The 22,473-nt window shown below is 40.4% G+C and overlaps 1 protein-coding gene and 4 long non-coding RNA genes across 25 annotated transcripts; 4 read left to right on the plus strand and 1 right to left on the minus strand.

The window, feature by feature from the left end:
• Nucleotides 1–1,136: 1,136 nt before the first annotated feature.
• Nucleotides 1,137–6,005, plus strand: LOC148341550 (uncharacterized). The gene is made up of 5 exons (XM_088287894.1): nucleotides 1,137–1,180; nucleotides 1,727–1,789; nucleotides 1,964–2,111; nucleotides 2,554–2,658; nucleotides 5,560–6,005. Exons 1-5 carry the CDS (start codon nucleotides 1,137–1,139, stop codon nucleotides 5,743–5,745), a joined length of 546 nt encoding a protein of 181 aa, XP_088144020.1. The 3' UTR covers nucleotides 5,746–6,005.
• Nucleotides 6,006–8,127: 2,122 nt separating this feature from the next.
• Nucleotides 8,128–11,932, plus strand: LOC148341551 (uncharacterized). 2 transcript variants are annotated; one of them, XR_015842036.1, is made up of 5 exons: nucleotides 8,128–8,309; nucleotides 8,814–8,911; nucleotides 11,496–11,590; nucleotides 11,647–11,818; nucleotides 11,897–11,932. It is a non-coding gene; the product is annotated as an uncharacterized LOC148341551 (long non-coding RNA). The 2 variants fall into 2 exon arrangements; XR_015842035.1 differs by lacking the exons at nucleotides 11,647–11,818; nucleotides 11,897–11,932 and having other exon boundaries at nucleotides 11,496–11,637.
• Nucleotides 11,331–21,844, minus strand: LOC148341552 (uncharacterized). Of its 15 annotated transcripts, none has more exons than XR_015842043.1 (10): nucleotides 21,599–21,828; nucleotides 21,447–21,508; nucleotides 21,107–21,165; nucleotides 20,902–20,950; nucleotides 20,724–20,758; nucleotides 20,575–20,656; nucleotides 20,383–20,485; nucleotides 20,024–20,284; nucleotides 19,901–19,944; nucleotides 19,681–19,836 (listed from the first exon to the last, which is right to left on the minus strand). It is a non-coding gene; the product is annotated as an uncharacterized LOC148341552 (long non-coding RNA). The 15 variants fall into 15 exon arrangements; XR_015842040.1 differs by having other exon boundaries at nucleotides 19,684–19,836; nucleotides 20,024–20,097; nucleotides 20,220–20,284; nucleotides 20,575–20,758; nucleotides 21,599–21,821; XR_015842046.1 differs by having other exon boundaries at nucleotides 19,677–19,836; nucleotides 20,575–20,758; nucleotides 20,902–21,048; nucleotides 21,599–21,835.
• Nucleotides 11,946–12,784, plus strand: LOC148341553 (uncharacterized). Its single transcript, XR_015842058.1, has 2 exons — nucleotides 11,946–12,205; nucleotides 12,306–12,784. It is a non-coding gene; the product is annotated as an uncharacterized LOC148341553 (long non-coding RNA).
• On the plus strand, nucleotides 16,502–21,076 carry LOC148341554 (uncharacterized). Of its 6 annotated transcripts, none has more exons than XR_015842056.1 (6): nucleotides 16,502–16,715; nucleotides 17,187–17,277; nucleotides 20,055–20,119; nucleotides 20,199–20,496; nucleotides 20,599–20,871; nucleotides 20,940–21,076. It is a non-coding gene; the product is annotated as an uncharacterized LOC148341554 (long non-coding RNA). The 6 variants fall into 6 exon arrangements; XR_015842055.1 differs by having other exon boundaries at nucleotides 20,199–20,307; nucleotides 20,422–20,496; nucleotides 20,581–21,076; XR_015842053.1 differs by having other exon boundaries at nucleotides 20,199–20,307; nucleotides 20,422–20,496; nucleotides 20,599–21,076.
• Nucleotides 21,845–22,473: the final 629 nt, after the last annotated feature.

Below are 22,473 nucleotides of genomic sequence, written 5' to 3' on the forward strand. Positions count from 1 at the left end.
CGAGGCGCGACCTTGCCACTTTTTTTTTTTTTCCTCCCCGGCCTTCCTGACTCAGACATTCATTTGCCCCCCCCCACCCCGCAGACGGAGCCACAAAGGGCCCCTCTTAGCGCTTAGCCTGTGACCGGCCCATTATAGAGGCCGCCTGTCTGCATGCTCCCGTCTTCTGCCCTGCGCTGAAAAAGGACATCCAGCTTAGGAAAACATCCCAAATCCTCAAATAGAAATAATGAACTTTTGTTTTGGCTGCTTTTGTCCCTATTCTTAACTCCGTCTGCATAAAAACCAAGCCATCTGCCCACCCTCCTCCAACCCCACCCTAACGATGTCTATTATTAGACTGAATTACAGACAGCGTTTGCTGTCTTGCTGAAATCTTCAAAACACATCGAAGGAAGGTTTTTCTTTCAAGAGCGCAGTTGACGATGGGGTTTGATACAGTATTTATGCCTTTACTTTGCTATTTATGCACAGATGAACACATTTTGTAAAGTAGTGATGAAACAGTTCACTTATTCCGACAGAAGTTTGCATTGAAAAATGAACGGTAGATGACATTGTTTCAAAGTGTACAGTATTGGACCCTCCGCGGAAATGAGATCGATCGGGATCATGGAAATTGTCGGGCGGGGCAAAAGGTGACAAACAAATGGATTGTGGTTGGATTGTTGTGAAACATATTGTTTCGATATTGTGGTTTGTTAGTGCTGTTTTGAATAAAATAAGTACAAATTGGGTTTCGCATTTGTTTAGTCGCTCTCATATTTGTGACTGGATATGAAAATTATTATGACGTGTCACATGTTTGGTTCATCCAGTAAATGGCATATACTGCATTCATCCATTAATGTAACTCTTTAAAATATTGATAGCTTTTGTCCTCAAGGTCACAGGTGAGCTGCAGCCTGTCTGAGCCGACTGGATGCAGTGGAAGTCCGCCTTGGACCGCTTGCCAGCCAATCGCAGGTCATCCAATTCATCATGTCATTGATCACATGCAATAAGTTGTGCGTCTTGCATCTTTTGTTGCTTTTCAACCTGAAATGATATCCAAGTGTGGAATTGTGTCAACATGTACTGTATGTAATCTTCGTGTATGTCATAACTTACTATTCAGAGTGACGTTCCAACGCTCCATGAAGGACAACTTGATGAAACGGTTTCCCTTACCCGGCCGGATGTGGGTCATCAGGGTCCCTGTCTGGAGGGAGGTATATTATGACTTGCAGCATGTAATTCTTTAGTCCTAATGTGAATGACATTATATATATATTTTTATTTTTTTTTTTAAATATATATATATATACATTTTTTTTTAAATATATATATATATATAATTTTTTTTTTTTTAAATATATATATATTAAAAAAAAATATATATATATATATTCTTTTTTTTTTAAATATATATATATATATAATTTTTTTTTAAAATATATATATATATATATATAATTTTTTTTTGTTTTTTAAATATATATATATATTAAAATATATATATATATATATATTTTTTTTCAAATATATATATATATATATATATATATATATATATGTTTATATTTATTATCTGTCTATATCTATCTATACCATGTATATCTATCGCTCTACATCTATATCTGTGTCTCATTAAACGTGCAAGTCAGTGAGGTGGAACAGTGAGCCCCTTTTCTGTTCTCTCGCGTTGCCACCATGCAGATAAAATCGTGCCCTGTTTTCCTATCAGAGTTCTTTCGTATTGGAGCGAAACAGATGCACGTGGAAACCAGCTGGTGGCGGCTTTAAGCAGGTGTTCAACCCAATTATGCTTCAAAATCAAAATACTCGTCTTGTTGGTTGAAACAAAACTTTCTTTGTGTTGCTTCAGCTTAATGACCACGCGTGAGCATAAAACGTCTTTGAGCGCCCGAAAGTTCAGCTCTCGGCCGACTTGATGACGACATCTCCGCTTCCTCCCCCCCAGATTCCTACCCGTACGTTTCCTCCCTGGTCTGTGCCTTCTTCATGTGTCTGACGCCTCTGTGGATGGTCATCTCCTCCAAGCACCCGGCCAGCCGCACCCTTCTCTACTCCGGATGGGAGCCGGTCATCACGGCCATGGTCATCAGCAGGTATTTGTCTCCGGCGCTTCAAAAGGGAACGGGTGGACATATGTTTTTTTTTTTTCCAGCTCCTGGAATACCGTCTGGTTTGCGTGATGACTCACCCTCGAAAGAAATTGCAGCCGCACGGATGCTCTCGGAGTCCCCCAAGCTTTATAAACGCGACTGTGTTTATTTATATCCCCCCCGTGTACAATTTAAACCATCTTTTAATAGACGAGCTGGAAAAGCGAATGGATGCCCGACTGCATGGGCGACAAACTCTTTTCTTTTCAGCCCATTTCCGACTTTTTGCGCATTTATAACAAAGCGCGCGTTCTAGGAGCAATAATATTTCTGTTATCAGCCCCATGTGTGAGCGCTCCAGTCATCTGATTGCCTTGCGTCCTTTGAGCGGCGTTCAGATGGAGTGGCGCGACGTTGGTGCCAATTACTTTTCATCATCATCCAGGTGCAAATTATGTTGTCGTCTGCAGCATCGGAGGGCTCATCCTGGATAAAACGGTGTCTGACCCCAATCTGGCTGGAATTGTGGTGTACACCCCCGTCATCAATGGTGAGTCAGTTTGACATTTATTTTTTTTTGTGTATGCATTCATTAATGGCTCCAATCATGAAATTGATTCAAATGAAATGAAAGTTGTCTGATTGAAAAGTCGAGCTTTTGCTGCCCATCATCCGTTTTGTCGCATCGCATTTGCAGAAGGTGGCGGAAGTCAACAGCCTCCGGGCTGCGGTTTTACGAATGTACAGTAAAACATCAAGGTAGCCGTTAAACTAAAGGCCGCGGGACCTGACACTTTGAACGCAACCTCATAAATCCACGGCAGTTTCAATGCGCACAATGCTTCAGACACCCAAGTTGTGTGTGTTCTGTCCGTCTTTCCATCGCGTCTTCAGCTTCATGCATCTTCTCCGTTTGACCATCAATAAAACACAATAAAGCGAATTTATTTTATTTTTTTAATTGGCACTACGAGTTTACTGTCAGCTACACGCAAAACAGATTGTGGACTTAAAGCAACCGTGTAATTCCGCTAGCTCGGTGCTAACAATGAAAAACGCCATAGCTGGGCTATCAAAACTAGTTGAAACCGTTTGAACTCTCGAAGGCACGGATAGAACGAAGCTTATATTCTTTTGACTCAACTACGACTCAATTGGGAATGTTTGTCTGTACAAAGTCCAAGGTGGACCCTGCCTCTCGTTCGTCCACCCTCGACTCCCGCTTTGCCTCCTGCAGACTCACCTTCAAGTATTCTAATGGGCATGCAAATTCCCGTCTTCCGGCGTCCAGCCAAGCCGGCATATTTTTCCGCAAACGCCACCATTAGATTGGGACGATATGAATGTCAAAGCGGACAAACCCATCCGCAATTCCACGGCATCTCAATAAACGAATGAGCTTGTGATATTAGATTCTGCTCATTTCCACAACAAGCCATAAAAGGTTCTAATTAAATGATAATCGAGAGAAACGGTCAACGAAACTGTGAGCAACCCTCGCTCAAATGATGTCGTCCGAGTCACGAGCGGCCGGCGAGCGTACGAGCGACTCATCTTATTGAAATGCAGCCCCAAAAATGAAGTCGGCGAGGGCCAATGAAGGCACGATGTGTGGATATTTGATAAGGAAGGAGCTGCGCCGAGCCTGATGAGAAACGCCGGGTCAAATCGAATAGCCGACTGGGGCCGAATGGATATTCACACCTCAAATGAAAAGAGGACGGCGACGGAAAAGCTGTTCCTCGGCAAAATAGCGAGAAGATTTCCCGTTCCGCTCTTTGGAATGCGTTCAAATTCAAGCCACTGCTTGTTGACTTTTGATTGCACTCATCACAAACTCTTCTCGATGCCGATTCTGACTAAATATTCGTGTTTGCACGTTGCAGCATTACAAATGCATAAAATAGTGACTGAGACGAAGATAAAAAAAAAAAAATGTGCTTAGTAAGAAGACACGTTGAGGCGCGCGTCAGGTTCGAATTGAGATGAAGCTGCTTTGAAACGTTCCCATTTCAAATTGATGGTCAAGTATTTCCCAATAATCGACTCGCGTGCTCTTGATAACGTGAGATGATCAGACTTACTGCTACTATTCTTTTAAATGCGTTTAAAAAAATGAATTAGAAAAATCCCAAAGCTAAATTGAATTATTACCGGCTCATTTTGACTTTGGTCAAATCCCCTGATTATGATGGCTATTTATTTATTTATTTTTATTTATTTATTTATTTTTGTTAGCGCAGTTACTCTCCTCTATCATCAATCATTTCTGGAACCCGCTGGTGTGAAACGTGCCTTTTTTCCATGGTGGAGCATCTTGTATTTTCCCTCCAGACTCCCAACTGATGCAGATGACATTTTTTTTTTTAATCCGTCCTCATCATTTTGGCATATCTGCTTCAGTGCGTCTTTGATTTCAGATAACCCCCCCCCTCCTCCCTCCGCCCTAAAACGCTCATTATATTTTATCTTGGCACGTCTCGCGTCACATCGATGTAGCCATCCCTCCGGGCAGAGCGGGCCAGGTTGAGACAGACGCGGACCCCCCACTGGTGTCTCGGCGCAGACCCCTTCAACGTCCTCATCCTCACTTCTGTCAAAACCGGTGACCTGGATAAGCCACAAACCTCCTCCGCTTCCAAGAGGACCGCCAGCAACCCCCCACCCCCCAAATGGAACCAATTTATGTCGCCGGCAAAATTCCACCAAATCCGAAATTGCTGCCGCCATTTTATTTTGGATTCTGGATGCACCTTGAAATCTCCAATTTGCATAAATATGACAAATCGAATCAAAGCTCTCTTATTTTAAGTCTTTCTTATCTTGACCCTCGTACAAAAAGTACGACAAACATTCTTAAACGGCGAACGTGACTCCTTTTATCCTCGGCCATAAAAACGTTTGAAAGTGATTTTTGACAATGAAAGCCTTATTTATGGTTTAAGAATTTCGAACAGGCATATTTTGCTCTGCTTTTGTGATGGCTTCTGTTTGTTTTGTCAAACCAGACAAGGAAAAGTCACATTTTCTGTTTTATTTTTCGTGTCTGAAGTAGCGTGAAATAGTTTGGCTTAATAAATGCAGCCCTGACCACGATGAAGTGACTCTAAGATGTTTAATGGCGCAACAAAAATGTGGTCATTTTCCATGTGTATTTCGCAAACAAAATTGTCAAAAACTCGAGAAAAGTATTAATCAGCATCAAACCAAGTCGAATTTAGAACGATGTGCGCGTGATTATGAGGTTGTCTTGCCAGGCCTGATGCTTGTGCAGAGTTTTGTGAGTTTTCCTGCATCTTGAGACTCTCAAAAGCAACATTGTTTTCATGGCAAATTGCTCGTCGCCACGGCAACAGATTTTCATGAAAAATCGCAATTGTGAAAATTTGCCCTGGTGTCAAAGCTGCGTGGAAAAACTTGCCCATGGCAGCCTTTGTGTGTCCTTTGGCAGGTGTTGCTGTTGTTGTGCATCGCCGACTGGATGGTGCACTCCATGTGGCGCAGCGGCAAAGACCCCGACAGCTTCTCCATCCCCTACCTGACGGCGCTGGGCGACCTGCTGGGCACGGCTCTGCTGGCGCTCAGCTTCCACTTCCTGTGGCTCATCGGCGACCAGGACAGCGACGTGGGCGACTGACGCCTCGCTGAGGGACAGCGGGTGACGTACTTTGATGCCGTACATCGTCACTGCTCTCGTCGTCGAGGCTTTTGCACCGAAGCACTTGCGCCCTTCAAGGTCTTCTACTTTGCAAGAATGCTTCTTGGATTGACTTTTTTTTTTCTGGGAGCTATGTGGAAGTGTTCCAATTCTACATGCAAATTGGTCGGTGCAATCAAGCTTCACCTATTTTTTTTTTTTTTAAATAAACTTTTACAATGGATGGCTGCACGCCAACACTTATTTCGTTGTCCTCTTTTGTACGTATGACGAGAACCAGAATTCATTTCCAGTAGCCCATATGCCGCTTGAGATTGACTGGTGAACAAGGTATTGTTTTATTAAAATTGTGTTTTAAGTGTTTGTCAGTTTCCCCCCCAAAAAAAACTAGAAGAAAAAAATCTAAAAAAAAAAAAAAAAAAAACACTAACATGTAGCAGCAGTGTGTATGCCTCGAATGTTTTTTGTCTAAATAAATGTTTTCAATAAAATAAAACATTTCTCTCTATTTTTATTAATGTTGCAAGCATTTCAAATTGAATTTTCACTCTTTCAACCAGGTCCCTTTTGTTACAGAATTATTTGTAAAAGCTTTTGCGTGGCGAAAAGTCTGCACAAACTCGACGGCGTCCAATTAAGATCCAAGGTGTCTTGGTCACATGACAGGCGCTTCAAATCACAATTAACTCGGGCCTCGGAATGTGAAAGCGCCTCCCTGACATGTCTTTGAAGGTGCAAAAGCGCTGCCTTATTAAAGCAATGTTCTTCAATCTTGTGATCAAACGCGCCATCGTGCAGAGAGAATTTTTCATGTTTATGAACTTCCTCGCCATTTGAATGCAGCAAGTTCCTTCTCCCGAAGCTCATATCAATGCTCATAATTGTCTTTTAATAAGGTCAACTATTTACAATGCCAGACATTTGGCTTTTCCGGAGCGATCTGCCACTTAAATGGCACTGGCCCAGACCCAAACACGGGGCCTTGTGAAACCGAATCCCCTGCCTGTCAATCATCCTGTCAACCCCCCGGGCCATTAGCGCAATGTTTATATGAGGCCTGTGCACAGAAGGGGGTCGAAGGGGAGGTCTGGTGGTGAAGGCAGCAGCAGGACACAACTGATGATTTCGACACGCCATAGAAGAAAACGTCTCCAGAGGTTTGTGCATAGTTGTATGGTATGGTGTATATAGTCACGTGTTGCTAAGTGGATCTTGAAATATATCCAGTAGTATAGATAGATTAATAGAAATACAGATAGATAAATATAGATAGAGGATATAGAAAGATAGTTTTAGAGCGATAGATGTAGACAGATGCATATAGATATAGATAGATATCAATCTAGATAGATATTGATAGTATAGATGAATACAGATACGTAAGATAGATATTGATAATATCAATAGAGATGGATATAGATAGATATTGATATAAAAAGATAGATATAGACAGATGTAGAGAGATAGATATTTCTATAAAAAGATATATATATATATATGATAGAAATCGATAGTATAGCTCGATAGAGAGAGAGAGGATAGATATTGATAGTATAGATCGAAAGAGATAGATATAGATTGTATAGATAGAAATACAGCTAGAAAAATATAGATATAGATAGATAAAGAATTAGATAGATCTTTTTTAACAATATCAATTTCCATTCTCCAACAAAATAGAACCATCAAATGCAGACAACACCCAAAAAAATAAATAAATAAATAAACAAAATGAAATAAAAAAACAAGCAAACCAAAAGTCTACTCAGAGAAACAAACCCACCATATCATAAATTACAAGAGCATGTTTTTGTGTTTTAAATTTCTGCAATATCTTTGTAAAATTTTCCATTTCTTTTGTATAAATGATTTCACTGCATCCCCCTTTCTAATATAGTGATGTTTATTTTTCCAAATGAATTTGAAGTTTGTTTGATTTATAGATTTGATTAGACGATCCGAAATAATAAAAAAAAGAAGGCTGGGTATATAAGTCTAAAAAGTACGTCCAAAAATGGACATATCTCTCTGTAGCCAGGAATTAAGTATTTATTTGCTTTTTTCGATGACTGAAGCAACATTCCATTGTTACTCTCACAGCTAAATATTTGACCTAATCTTTTCCTAGAATTCCATATAAATGTATTGGAGGGTCCCAGGTTTGGGTAGCAACGTAATAACTCCCTGTCTCGTTGTTGGCATCAAATCATCTCTCTTTATACATTCCTTCAAAGTTTCAAATAATCTTACTTTTATATCGTAGCGGTGAGGATAATGACAGGGTTGCGTCAAGTTTTTTTTTTTTTGCAAGATAGTTTAGCCGCGACCCGGAAGTTAAACCGACCAGAAACGGAAGCGAAGAATTGTTTGGAAACCTGATGTTGTGCTGTTGAGATTGTTTGCGTTAACGAAGACTTTTTGGCACTGTTTATTTGTGAAAAGGCGTCCACAATGAAGGAATATTTTGGCTCCACGTCAACCTTGAAGAAGGAATATTGGCTCCACGTCGACCTGCGCAAAAGTGGCGACGCGTTTGTGCAAAGGTAACGCGTCCTCAACTTTTCCACGTTTTCACAGCTTGTTCCTTAAGAAGTATATTTCTATTTAAAAGGAAACATTGTCTCCTATTTAGCGTGTTCCTCGTGTGACTTGGTTAGATAAAAACATGTGGTGCATGTGCACAATCTAACGCTCTTTGCTATTTGCTAATGTGACTATTTTTTAATTAAACTATCTGTCAAAAACAAGAGCCTCGATATCTTAAAAGTACAAATGCAAATGCATGTATTGTCGGTTTTAAATGCTTTTGAAGATCACAATGACCTTAAAGAGTGCATTTCTGCTTTCGATTAAAAAATGGACAGCCTGTCATAAAAACAAATGTTTCATTTAATTATTAGCGGCATAAACATTTGAGAGTATTTTAATACTTTGTAGTTATTGGCTGGCAAGTCACGTTTTTGCCTTTATGCAAATTGACACATATGCAAATTAGGGCATATGCAAATTAGCTCACTCAGCGTTTATGTTTTTGTTTATTTTTGCAGGCTGGTTGATGTTTTGGACACCAAACAACCGACAGATTCAGAGTTCTGGACATCTGGACTCGTCTGCACCTCAAAAACGGGAACTTTTTTTGGGACAGGTATGTGTTCTGTTTCACGGCAAGGAAGTCCATGCTGTGTGCGTAAGGGGATGGCATGCCAAATCACTCCAAAAAATCTTAAAAAATTTATTTTGCCGATTTTCATTTTAATGAAACTTGATGTGCTTGGGAGTGATGGCATAACATTAAATCTGAAATTTGAGGTCAATTAGAGCAGTTTTTAGGTGCTACAAACCCACGCATATTAATGAGTTTGGCAAAAAAAGGGGCGTGGCCACCTTACTTTAAGCCCTTTTTTTCAGGAACGACTTTGTCAGTCTTCACAAAACACATATTTTTGGAATGTGAACTTAACAAGGAATCCAAATCTGCAACCATTTAGCAGATCAGTGCATATTTCTTTTAACAGCTGAGCTAATTAATATTCGGGTGGCTGTAACTCCAAAATCGATGTTCTGATTGACCTCAAATTTCAGATTTAGTGTTGTGCAATCACTCTCAACAAGTACAGCAAGTTTAATTAAAATCAAAATCGGCTTGGTTTTAAACCCACTGAGTGATTTGGCATTGAATGACCCCTTGAGGAGGTGAGTGTGATGCCACTTAGTCATTTTTCAGTGCGCCTTGACCTTCGCTTCATCGACTGCACACACACAAGCTGCTTTTTTTCTAAATTGTTTAAAAATAATTTCTTTTATTAATGAGTGTCCAAAATAACACTGACTTGTTTTTAAAAATATTTTTTAAATAAAAAAATATATAAATATTTTGGCTGGCTCAGAAAAATAATAGTTTTTTGTTTTTTTTAATCCTTTAAGCACACGTTCAGAAGCATTGAATTATGTTTTTGTTGTGTTTGCAAGTGTTGTGTAGTACTTGAAGCTTTGGCCTGTTGTGCTGATGTGACATCACACACTCTTCCTCAAGCACACATTGTGACGTCCTCTGCTGTTGCTTCCATGTTGAGCCTGTCGGCCAGTGTTTGTTTGTAACTTAAGTCAAACTTCATTGCTGAAATGGTGTCCAAAAAAAAAAAAAGCGTTTGCGTAGTGTATTGTTCAACTGTAATTACAATGTTTGATTTATTGCTAACTGCACCCTGACTGAGTTTTGAAATAGCGTTGTTATCCACCATTTGTTTTTGTCATGTTCTCATTTGTTGAATGGATGCAACTGGACTGTTTGAGATTTTTGTTTGGCCTCTGATCCAAGCAGGCTTCTTGGGTTCATGCTCAAGGCCAGATGGCGAGCTGTCCCGTCTGGCCTTGAGCATGAACCCAAGAAGCCTGCTTGGATCAGAGGCCAAACAAAAATCTCAAACAGTCCAGTTGCATCCATTCAACAAATGAGAACATGACAAAAACAAATCTTGGATAACAACGTTTTTTTAAAGAAAATTTAATTAGTATTTTTTTAATAAAAAAAAAAGATTAAAACTCAGTCAGGGTGCAGTGAGCAACCAAAACACTCATTCCAATTACAGCTGAGCAATTTTCTGCACAAAAACTTTATTTTTTCCCAATTTGACACCATTTCAGCAATGTTGATGTGTGACTAAAGTGAAACACTGGACGACAGGCAGGCTGTACATGAAAGCAGCAGCAGACGCGAGGGAAGTCCGTCATGTCGGTGCACTTTAATCTCTGCTTGATGTATGACATAAGGTGTAAAATGATGTATTTAAGAAAAAAAAAAAACTGCTTCTCTTTAAAATATATTGTTGAACTGTAAATGGAGTCTCCGTGTTTTCTTGCTCACTACACCCTCACTGAGTTTCAAATGGCCTCGTTATGGATGCCAAGTGGACTGTTCAGGTTGTGCTGGAAAACGTTTGGCCTCTGCTCCGAGCAGGCTTGTTGGTTTCGTGCTCAAACAGCAGATGGCGAGCTGTCCTTGCTGGCGTTTGAGCATGAACACGAGAAGCCTGCTCGGACGAGAGGCCAAAAGTCTTCCGGAGCGACTTGAGCAGTCCGGTTGCCGTCCAATCACGGCCCGGAAAAAGCATGCGCGTAGCCACACCCACTTTGCAAATCTGGATTTGTCATGTGAAATTTTTTCCATAAGTCCGCCCACCTCTTGAAAAGGCCAATCAGAATCTGGCATGCAAAATAATTTGCCTAACTCCACCCACCCTGCCAAATTGACCAATCACCTTCCCGCTATGCAAATTTATTTGCATAACCACGCCCATTTTTGGCCAAAAACACTGGGTATTGGCACTAATTCGCATATCCACGCCCCTTTATGCTAATGTAGGATTTGTATGCTAATATATTTGCATAACCCCACCCATTGCCAGCCCAACCAATCAGATCACGAGCTGCTTCATAATTTGCATAGCCACACCCAGTGCACACCAAAGCCACCAATCAGATGGCTGCCTGTTCTCATTTGCATAATGTCCCACCCCCTATTTTTATTTTAAATTTATGGTTGTATTAAAAAAAGAATGCAATAATTCACGACATGTAATATTTTATTTATTTGCAAAGTACATGTTAAAGCAAAATATATATACAAAAATAAACAAAAAAGTTCACAATAAACTATGCAAGATAAAAAAAAAATAACCCTAACAAGTTGGAAGCATTAACAGGCGTCTTCTTGCCGCCGTTTCATGAAGTCGTCAGCCAGCGGGACCAAAGTGTGGAGGGCCCAACAAAACGACAGCAAGTCCAAAGTCACGGATGCCAGTCACGACATGGAAAAAGGGGACATGTGAGTTAGAGAACATTTCTTGTGCAGTCAACATTTGACAAACTTAAACCTACCAGGGATGAAGAAGATGGAGGAGTTTGCACGGGTGCGGTCACAGCAGGCATGTGCACACGAGTGGTGCAACCGTCTCAAAGTCGTCTTCCACTTCTTGGCTGGCTGCTCCCAAGTTGGCTTCAGCATCTTCTTGCTGTGGTCCTCCAGCTGACCGAGCCGACGCAACCATGCAGAGTAAGCAAAGAGCCCACAGTCAAGAAATAAGTTTGCACAACCAAGTTTTGTTGAAATGACCATTTATTTTACTTGCAGATTAAAAGTCAAGTTGCACACCATGGAAGGGGGGGGGGGGGGGGGGATAAAAAGTTGCAGAGCAAGGACAGCGTGGACCAGTGTGTCGTGACTTCTGGGGAAAAAAAAACAAAAAACATTGCGAGTCAAAACATTTAAACACCTTTTTGTTGATGAAACGCACGACCACAAGCTTGTCGAAATTCCGCTTCGGACATTTTGTGATGCTGGACTCCTCTGCTTGATGACGAACAGTTGCCAGTTCTGCAAACGTCGCCATCACGTCAAACTGCTTCTGAGGGCTCCACAGCGGACAAACCTAAACGGGAGGTAAGCACGAGATAAGTCCAGCTTCAAATTTTTAAGTTTATTCACGTGAAAGATTCAAGGTTCATTGATGACATACTTGTAGAAATTCTTCATCCTGCAGATGCAAAATGTTGGTGGCCAGCGTGCCAAGTCCATGACGGCACCTTCACTCGAAGCTTCTGCACACAGTCCAAAAAAAGAAAAAAGTCCACACTCCTGAAATTTGTCAAGCTTGGGTCATCTCACAGAATGTTGATCATGGCGCCATGTTTCCCCCCAGCCCTACAACAAACAAAAAAAATATTTAATTCGGAGTAGTTGCTGGTTCAGGTTCTCCAGGGCCAAGATGTGCTTTGGCGCCACCTGGTGGACACAAGCAGGAAGCGAACCAACATGTGAGTATTGGCACAGAATGGCAAATGTACCTTTGTGAAGGGCTTGACTGAAGCGCATCTCATTGCAGCTTTGGGGGAACTGCAAAAGAGAAATTTGTTAAAAGAAATGTTCTCGTCAGCCATTTTGTTTCGCAGAGTGATCAAACGTTCCACGTTGTAGCTCATCTTCACCACGTGCTGAAACAAATTAAAACATGACATCATATTTGTATACATTTGAGTGTTTTTATCTCACCAGTGACGAGCGCAGAGCTGAGCAGGACATCTCGGCAATGACCTGGAGCACGAAAAGGGCTGTAAGACACAATGACATAGTTAGCAACATGGCATTTGGTCAGCGCATTTAAATGCAGGTAAAAAAAAAAAGAGAGAGACGCCATTTTAGAGTCAATTTGGCCATTCGCTGCAGGATGCAAGCCTGTGGACAAAAATTAAAACAGTTAAAAGAGAGCAATTGTTGATTCTCATTTGAATTGTGATCATACAAACGCTGGCAACCTACCTTCTGCCAAACGCGGCTCTTTTGCTGCAATGCAAAAAATAAAAGTGCGTTAGTTTAAAAAGTTAACAGCGTTTACTTACCGCTTTAAATCTCAGGCGTTTGTGTCATTTTTGCGTTTGGGATAATTAAACACTTCGGCTGCAAGATAGAAAAGTTATTGCATGCCGAAAACATGAATTAATGGTCAAAGTTCTAATGACGAGTCTTAAAAAATAAACTTTAAACTCACTTTGACATCTTTTGGTCATCTTGTCGACGCGAAGCTGTCAGCTCGGTGGAGAAAGAGAACGCTGGTTTCAAATTGTCACAGCTTAAATAGATTTTCGCTAACGACGTGGTCACGTGCTTGTTTTTTTTTTCCTAAAAAGCTTTATTTAAACAAGAAAACAAAATGAAAGACGAAACTGACAGAAAAACAAGTGAAAAGAGAGTTGGACGGGATTCGAAACGACACCGCTCGCAGGTGCTTGCACCGTAATCCCTGTCTTTAACCATTCGGCTAATTGCGCCATGACACCTCCGGTATTTTTATCCTTTATATTTTTCACATTGCCGTTGTCAGCTGCTGAATTTTATATACTTAATCTATAAATACAAACTAAACGCCAGCAACCGATAAACTGGATTTAGTCGAGTGGGTTATGACTTTACATTTGGTTTGATGTACCCGCGTACGAATCCCGTTTTCTGCTTATGTGTATTTATTTGCAACGGTGGTGCAGAGAGCGAGACTCGAACCCGAGTCACCTGAACCGGACGCAAAGTTTTAGACCAGTCGACCAAAGTAGATGAAAATTTTCGCATTTTGTGGTTCTATTTCTTTCAAATGTATTTCTGTTTTCTATTTTTTTGTGTCTAAATTTCCATTATTTTTTGGTCTTGTGTGGTCCAGTGATCTAAGCCAACAATTTCGGCTACCGTTGACCCAGTTCGTGTCCAGTTCTTTTCCTCTATTCAATGTCTGTTGAATAAGGTTGCAAAGAGCAAGGTTCGAACAAGTTCACCGCGGTAACGGAATCCTTTTCTTATAGCATGAGCCAACCAGCCGTGTCGTTCCGGCCCCAAAAACATGAAAGTCATGAGTACGCACCCCGTTTTCTTAATTTTTTTTTTTTTATCAAAATCGGGTGCTGGTTTTCTCCTTCCACCACATCATCCACTGAACTTCGAATCCAAGGACGGCCATTCTTTTGCATCACAACCAACTCAACCCTGGGTGCAGTTACTCCAGTTATCCACAGGAGGGCAGTATTGCATCACATCGAGTGCTCCGGCTGTTTCCTCGAAATTTATGTCTTGGTTTGCCTCCGCACACTTTTGGGTTTATGCGTAACTCATTGGAACATAAAGAACATGCAAAGATTGGACTGGGTTATGTCAGCTTTATTTGGGGAAACACAATTTGACAAAGACATTTCACTTAAGGAATTTAAATTTGTTTTTTTAACAACCATTCTTCTGTAATATAGTGCAGAACTTAAACTGGGCTCAAAAGTGACCAGCAAAAATCTAGGAATAATTTGTGCTCCCCTAACAGCAATCATAACTGCCTTAATAGTTCAAACCGTAAAAATATCACAAACTATGATCCCAAAACACTTGGAAAGAGGTTCGCAAAATGTGAACCATTAATCTGTACCTCATAAAAGCATGTAGTCATAGAATGTAAATAAGTGAACAGTTTGCACGTCATATTTAATTGTGGGTACCAGTGTGTACCGTGCATGGCTTGTGCGTCAGGTGAAGCGAGGCTAAGAACACCTGAGATTAATGTAAAAATGTACACTCTTGATATTTTTCCCCTGTGCAGTCACGATGGACTTAGACATCTGAGAATGGAGATGGTTAAAAGCGAGCAAATGTTGCGCCTCTGCAGTCCCTCAATAATGACACTTGACCTTTTCCATCAGTCTTGTAAACTTGGCTTGTGTTCACTTCCTCCGCGTGTCCACCAGGTGGTAGTCAATTGTCTACTGACCTTGATGAGCGTCTTTTTATTTTATTTTATTTTTTATGTAATAAACTTAACTTAAACTGAGTGTGGCTGGTCCGTTTTTTTATTTTGTTTTCAGGTTTCCATCTTGGAGAAGTCTGACAGGAATGTTTCGATCTAATAATCGAGTCATATGGGCAACATGTAAAATCGAAGTCAATGGTCCCTTTGTAATCGAAATGTACTTTTGGAAGAGCATGCAGAAAAAATGTGTTAAAGTTGAGCATGTGTTACCTGCGCACAAAATGTTCACAGTTAATGTGGACGCTACAGCAGCTTCATTGTGGGAACCTCTGCTCGTGCAAACGATCAAAAACTCGTCACGTGGCAAGGTAACTAAAATAGCCACGCGTTTAAAGAAACAAAACAAAGTTTACATAAACACGCCGATCAATCCAAACACTTTCTTGTTTTGGTTTCATTGGGCTTTTCACTTCCGGGTTATAAATGTCATTTCCCTCCACAAAAAACTTTATTTGCCAGTCTGTCAACAAACTTTAACACACGGGAGATATAAAAAAATAAACCACCCAAAAGCAAAACAAATATATCGTCCGAGTCTAGTAGCTTCCTATAGTCTCGCCAACAATAATAAGACATGAGGACCGACTTGGGAGAGTCTTCGGTTTATTGCATTCGACAATAGCCACAACAGTACAACACTTTTTCATGACGTGTTTGAACATGCAACTGTTATCAGTTATCCACCACCTGAATGTAGTTACAGCGATTCACCGCAAGACGGCAGCATATGTTGTGTTTTGCCCATTTCCCCTCTTAACGTTCGCATCTTCACTATATTTCATCTATGACGTGATTTGACCATGCAATCGTCAAGTTTTTTTTCCAACGACAAAATATTTGGTCGTGTTCATCGCCTCCTCCTGCACATACATAAAACCAAAAGTTTCTCCTAAGAATATTATTTTTTTACATCGTACAACAGACTGTTACAATTTAACTAGACGAAACAGTTTTGTATTTTTGCAAATTGCAAACATTTTAGCTAGTAAGACGTTAGCACGCAAAAAAAGATGTTAGCACGCCATTAGCTCAATTAGTCGCGTCTTGTAAAGGTTTCCCGTTATGACGTCACACATGTTTTTTCTTCAAAAACGTACAGAGAATTTCAAAAATCCACAATACGACAGCAATTTTTTTATTTTTATTTTTAAATGAAGCCAGGTGCCAGCAGTTTGATACACGTCTGAAATACCAAATTTTCCAATTACTTTTTGACTTTCAATGTTCCAATTTTTGCGCATGCGCCGGACAGCCTTGAAAAATGTTTTTTTTTTCTTTCGGTGGGGGACGAATATATTTTTTAAACTCTGAATGTGCCGTTTTACACTCTGTCATTTTAGTTTGTTAATCGCTTCGTCAATGTTTTTTAATTTTTATTTTTAGCGTCGCTGCGACCCGGAAGTTAAAATCGACCGGAAAAGGAAATGAGCAACTGTTTGTCTGGGTGTTTCGTTTGCTAATGTTGTTTTGTGGAATTCGAACAAATGTGCTAAGTTTGTTAAGCTACCTCAGCTCAAAATAGTCTCTTTTTTATAGTTTACATGAGCAAAGACGTCCACGATGCAGGAATATATTCTCCACGTCGGCTGTACAAAAGTCCCGACGTATTTTGCAAAGGTAACGCGTTCTCATCTTTTCCACGTTTTGACTGCTTGCTCCTCTAAAAATAGACTTTTCTTTAAAAAACAACCATACTATTTGGCGTGCCACACAGGTGGTTGTTTTGTTTTAATCAAAACATTTGGTGCATTTGCAACTGTAATGCTATTTTTAATGTAAAAATCGTTTCTTTGCGATATCTTAAAATATAAAGATATGTATTGTATGTTTTAAATGCATTTAAATATCACACTGACCTTAACGAGTGCATTCCTGCTTTCGATTAGAAAAATGGACAGCCCGTCATCAAAACAAATGTTACATTTACTTATTAGCGGCATAAACATTTAAGAGTATTTTAATACTTCGCAGCTATTGGCTGGCAAGTCACGTTTTTTCCTTTATGCAAATTGACACATATGCAAATTAGGGCATATGCAAATGAGCTCACTCAATGTTTATGTTTTTGTTTATTTTTACAGGCTGGAGGATGTTTTGGACACCAAACAACTTACAGTTTCATAGTTCTGGACATCTGGACTCGTCTGCACTCCAATGACGGCAACTTTTTTTGGGACAGGTATGTGTTCTGTTTCACGGCAAGGAACTCCATGCTCTGTGCGTAAGGGGATGGCATGCCAAATCACTCCAAAAAATTTATTTTGCCGATTTTCATTTTAATGAAACTTGATGCGCTTGGGAGTGATGGCATAACATTAAATCTAAAATTTGAGGTCAATTAGAGTAGTTTTTAGGTGCGACAAATTCACGCATATGAATTAGATTGGCAAAAAGGGGTGTGGCCACCTGACTTTAAGCCTTTTTTCTCAAGAACTACTTTGTCAATCTTCACAAAACACACATTTTTGGAATGGCAACTTAACAAGGAATCCAAATCTGCAATCATTTAGCAGATCAGCGCATATTTCTTTTAACAGCTGAGCTAATTAATATTCGGGTGGCTGTAACTCCAAAATCTTTGCTCTGATTGACCTCAAATTTCATATTTAGTGTTGTGCAATCACTCTCAACAAGTACAGCAAGTTTCATTAAAATCAAAATCGGCTTGGTTTTAAACCCACTGAGTGATTTGGCATTGAATGACCCCTTGAGGAGGTGAGTGTGATGCCACTTAGTCATTTTTCAGTGCGCCTTGACCTCCGCTTCATCGACTGCACACACACAAGCTCATCATTCAAAGCTTTTGAACATTTGCTTTTTTTCTAAATTGTTTAAAAATAATTTCTTTTATTAATACGTTGCCAAAATAACACAGACTTTTTTTTTTTAAACTTCAGCATATGTTCAGAAGCATTGAATGGCGGTCTTGTTGTGTTTGCAAGTGTTGTGCAGTACTTGAAGCTTTGGCCTGTTGTGCTGATGTGACATCACACACACTCTTCCTCAAGCACACATTGTGGCGTCCTCTGCTGCTGCTTCCATGTTGAGCCGGTCGGCCAGTGTTTGTGTTTAACTTCAGTCGAAGTTCATTGCTAAAATGGTGTCAAAAAAGCATGTTTGTGTAGTATATTGTTCAACTGTAATTAGAATGTTTTATTGCTAACTGCACCCAGACTGAGTTTTAAAAAAAGTAAAAATTTTGAAAAATTAATAGATTTTTTTTTTATTTATTTAAAAATTAAAAACTGTAATTATTTTTTTTTAATGCCTTGTTATCCACAATTTGTTTTTGTCGTGTTCTCGTTTGTTGAATGGATGGCAACAGGACTGTTTGAGATTTTGTTTGGTCTCTGATGCGAGCAAAACCCAAACAGTCCTGTTGCCATCCATTCAACAAATGAGAACATAACAAAAACAAATTGTGGATAACAAGGCATTAAAAAAAAATAATTACAGTTTTTAATTTTTAAATAAATAAAAATACAATTTAACTCAGTCAGGGCGCAGTTAGCAATCAAAACACTCAGACTCCAATTACAGCTGAGCAATTTATTGTACAAAAACAGTTTGACACCATTTCAGCAATGTTGATGTGTGACTAAAGTTAAACACTGGATGACAGGCTGTACATGAAAGCAGCAGCAGAGATCGCCACCATGCGTGCTCGAGTCCGTCATGTCAGTTCGCTTTAAACTCTGCTTGATGTACGTCGTAAGGTGTAAAATGTATTTGACAAAAAAATGCTTTTCTTTCAAATATATTGTGTTAAATGTAATTTGAGTCTCCGTGTTTTCTTGCTCACTGCACCCTCACTGAGTTTCAAATGACCTCGTTATGGATGCCAAGTGGACTGTTCAGGTTGTGCTGGAAAACGTTTGGCCTCGGCTCCGAGCAGGCTTGTTGGTTTCGTGCTCAAACAGCAGATGGCGAGCTGTCCTTGCTGGCGTTTGAGCATGAACACGAGAAGCCTGCTCGGACGAGAGGCCAAAAGTCTTCCGGCGCGACTTGAGCAGTCCGGTTGCCGTCCAATCACGGCCCGGAAAAAGCATGCGCGTAGCCACACCCACTTTGCAAATCTGGATTTGTCATGCGAAATTTTTTTCCACAACTCCGCCCACCTCTTGAAATGACCAATCAGATCCTTTCATGCAAAATAATTTACCTAACTCCACCCACTCTCCTGAATTGACCAATCAGCTTGCCTATATGCAAATAAATTTGCATAACCACGCCCACTTTCTACCAAAAAACAGTAGATATTGGCACCGATTTGCATATCCACACCCCTGTATGCTAATATTGGCATTTCATGCAAATTTTTCTCATAACTCCACCCCTCTTCAAGCTCAACCAATCAGATCACTCGCCGGTACCTAATTTGCATAGCCACACCCACTTTCTTACCAACGCAACCAATCAGATGGCTGCCTGCTCCTCATTTGGATAATGCCCCACCCACTATTCCTCACTCGACTGTCTTTGAGAATTAGGAGTTTGTTTTATTTATTTTTATTAAAGAAGTTACAAGAACGCATGACAAGTAAGATTTTATTTATTTGCAAAGTACATGGTGAATGGCAAAAAATAAAATAAAAAAGTTAACAAAAAACTATGTACAAAAAGAATAACCCTTACAAGTGCGAGTCATTGGCAGGTAAAGTTGTCAGCCGGCGGGACCAAAGCGTGGCGGGCTCAACAAAACGATATCCAGTCCAAAGTCGCGGATGCCAGTCACGACCTGGAGAAAGGGGGACATGAGAGTTAGAGAACATTTCATGTGCAGTCAACTAAATTAAACCTACCAGGGATGAAGAGTTTGCATGGATGCACTCACGGGAAGCCAACTCTGAAAGAGAAAAAAAAAAACATTTTGTTGAAGTTGTCAAGTGCAGTCACAGCACGCATGTACACACGAGTGGTGCAACCGTCTCAAACTTGTCTTCCACTTCTTGGCAGGCTGCTCCCAAGTTGGCTTCAACACCTTGATGCCGTCCTCCAGCTGACGCCGACAACGACGCAGAGTAAGCAAAGAGCCCAAAGTCAAAAAAACAAGTTTACACAACCAAGTTGTGTTGAAATGACCATTTATTTTACTTGCAGATTAAAAGTCAAGTTGCACACCATGGAAGGGGGGGGGGGTAAAAAGTTGTAGACCGAGGACAGCTTGGACCAGTGTGTCATGACTTCTGGGAAACAAAAGAAAAACATTGCGAGTCAAAACATTTAAACACCTTTTTGTTGATGAAACGCACGACCACAAGCTTGTCAAAATTCCGCTTCGGACATTTTGTGATGCTGGACCCTTCTGCTTGATTATGAGCAGTTGCCAGTTCTGCAAACGTCGCCATCACGTCAAACTGCTTCTGAGGGCTCCACAGCGGACAAACCTAAACGGGAGGTAAACACTAGATAAGTCCAGCTTCAAATTTTTAAAAGTTTATTCACATAAAAGATTCAAGGTTCATTGATGACATACTTGTAGAAATTCTTCATCCTGCAGATGCAAAATGTTGGTGGCCAGCGTGCAAAGTCCATGACGGCACCTTCACTTGAAGCTTCTGCACACAGTCCAAAAAAAGAAAAAAGTCCACACTCCTGAAATTTGTCAAGCTTGGGTCATCTCACAGGTTGTTGATCATGGCGCCATGTTTCCCCCAGCCCTACAACAAACAAAAAAAATATTTAATTCGGAGTAGTTGCTGGTTCAGGTTCTCCAGGGCCAAGATGTGCTTTGGCGCCACCTGGTGGACACAAGCAGGAAGCGAACCAACATGTGAGTATTGGCACAGAATGGCAAATGTACCTTTGTGAAGGGCTTGACTGAAGCGCATCTCATTGCAGCTTTGGGGGAACTGCAAAAGAGAAATTTGTTAAAAGAAATGTTCTCGTCAGCCATTTTGTTTCGCAGAGTGATCAAACGTTCCACGTTGTAGCTCATCTTCACCACGTGCTGAAACAAATTAAAACATGACATCATATTTGTATGCATTTGAGTGTTTTTATCTCACCAGTGACGAGAGCAGAGCTGAGCAGGACATCTCGGCAATGACCTGGAGCACGAAAAGGGCTGTAAGACACAAAGACATAGTTAGCAACATGGCATTTGGTCAGCGCATTTAAATGCAGGTGAAAAAAAAAGACGCCATTTTAGAGTCAATTTGGCCATTCGCTGCAGGATGCAAGCCTGTGGACAGAAATTAAAACAATTAAAATAAAGCAATAGTTGATTCGCGTTTGAATTGTGAACATAAAAACGCTGGCAACCTACCTTCTGCCAAACGCGGCTCTTTTTCTGTAATGCAAAAAATAAAAGTGCGTTAGTTTAAAAAGTTAACAGCGTTTACTTACCGCTTTAAATCTCAAGCGTTTGTGTCATTTTATCCCGCGTTTGGGATCATTAAACACTTGAGCTGCAAGATAGGAAAGTTATTGCATGCCGAAAACATGAATTAATGGTCAAAGTTACAATGACGAGTCTAAAAAAAGAAACTTTGACAAACCTTTTGGTCATCTTGTCGAGACGTCGGCGTGAAGTTGTCAGCTCGGTGGAGAAAGAGAACGCTCGTTCAAATTGTCGCAGCTTAAATAGATTTTCGCTAATGACGTCGTCACGTGCTTCTTTTTTTTTCCTCAAAAGCTTTATTTAAACAAGGGAACAAAAAATAAATAAAAGATTCAACTTTGCCGGAAAAACTAGAAATAATACGTGAAAGCAAGCCTGGTGGGGATCGAACCAGCGCCGTTCGTACGTGGTCGCACCGAAAGGCTTGTCGTTGACCATTCGGCTGTTATCGCCATGGCACTTCCGGTGTGTTAATCCTTTATAATATAGTCCTTCAAAATTTTTTGCGACCGAATTCTATGTACTTTAATCTATAAGTTCAAACCAAACACCAGCGATCGATAAGCAAGAGTTAGTCGAGTGGTTTTCGACTTTGCGTTTGGTTTAGATGTATCCGTGTTCGAATCCCGTTTTCTGCTTATCTGCAATTATGTGTAATGATGGTGCAGAGAGCGAGACTCGAACCTGGGTCACCTGAACCGGACGCAAAGTTTTAGACCAGTCAACCAACATAGATGAAAGTTTTCGCATTTTTTTGGTAGTATTTCTCTTGTATTTATTCCTGTTAGAGTGGCTGCCTGTCTGGTGTGGTCCAGTGTACCAAGCCAACGATTTCGGCGACCGCGGACAAAATTCGTTTCCCATTCTTTTCCTCATTTCTATGTCTGTTGAAAAAGGTTGCAAAGATCAGGGTTCGAACTTTATCACTGCGGTACCGGAATCCTTTCCTAATACCATGGGCCAACCAGCCGTGTTGTTGCTGTCTAAAAAATGAAGGTCATGAGTTCATATCCTGGTTTTTATATTGAAAAT

Source organism: Idiotropiscis lumnitzeri, chromosome 2 (genome assembly GCF_059441095.1).
Source record: "Idiotropiscis lumnitzeri isolate Australia: NSW breed Sydney's pygmy pipehorse chromosome 2, RoL_Ilum_1.0, whole genome shotgun sequence".
Lineage (NCBI taxonomy): Eukaryota > Metazoa > Chordata > Actinopteri > Syngnathiformes > Syngnathidae > Idiotropiscis > Idiotropiscis lumnitzeri.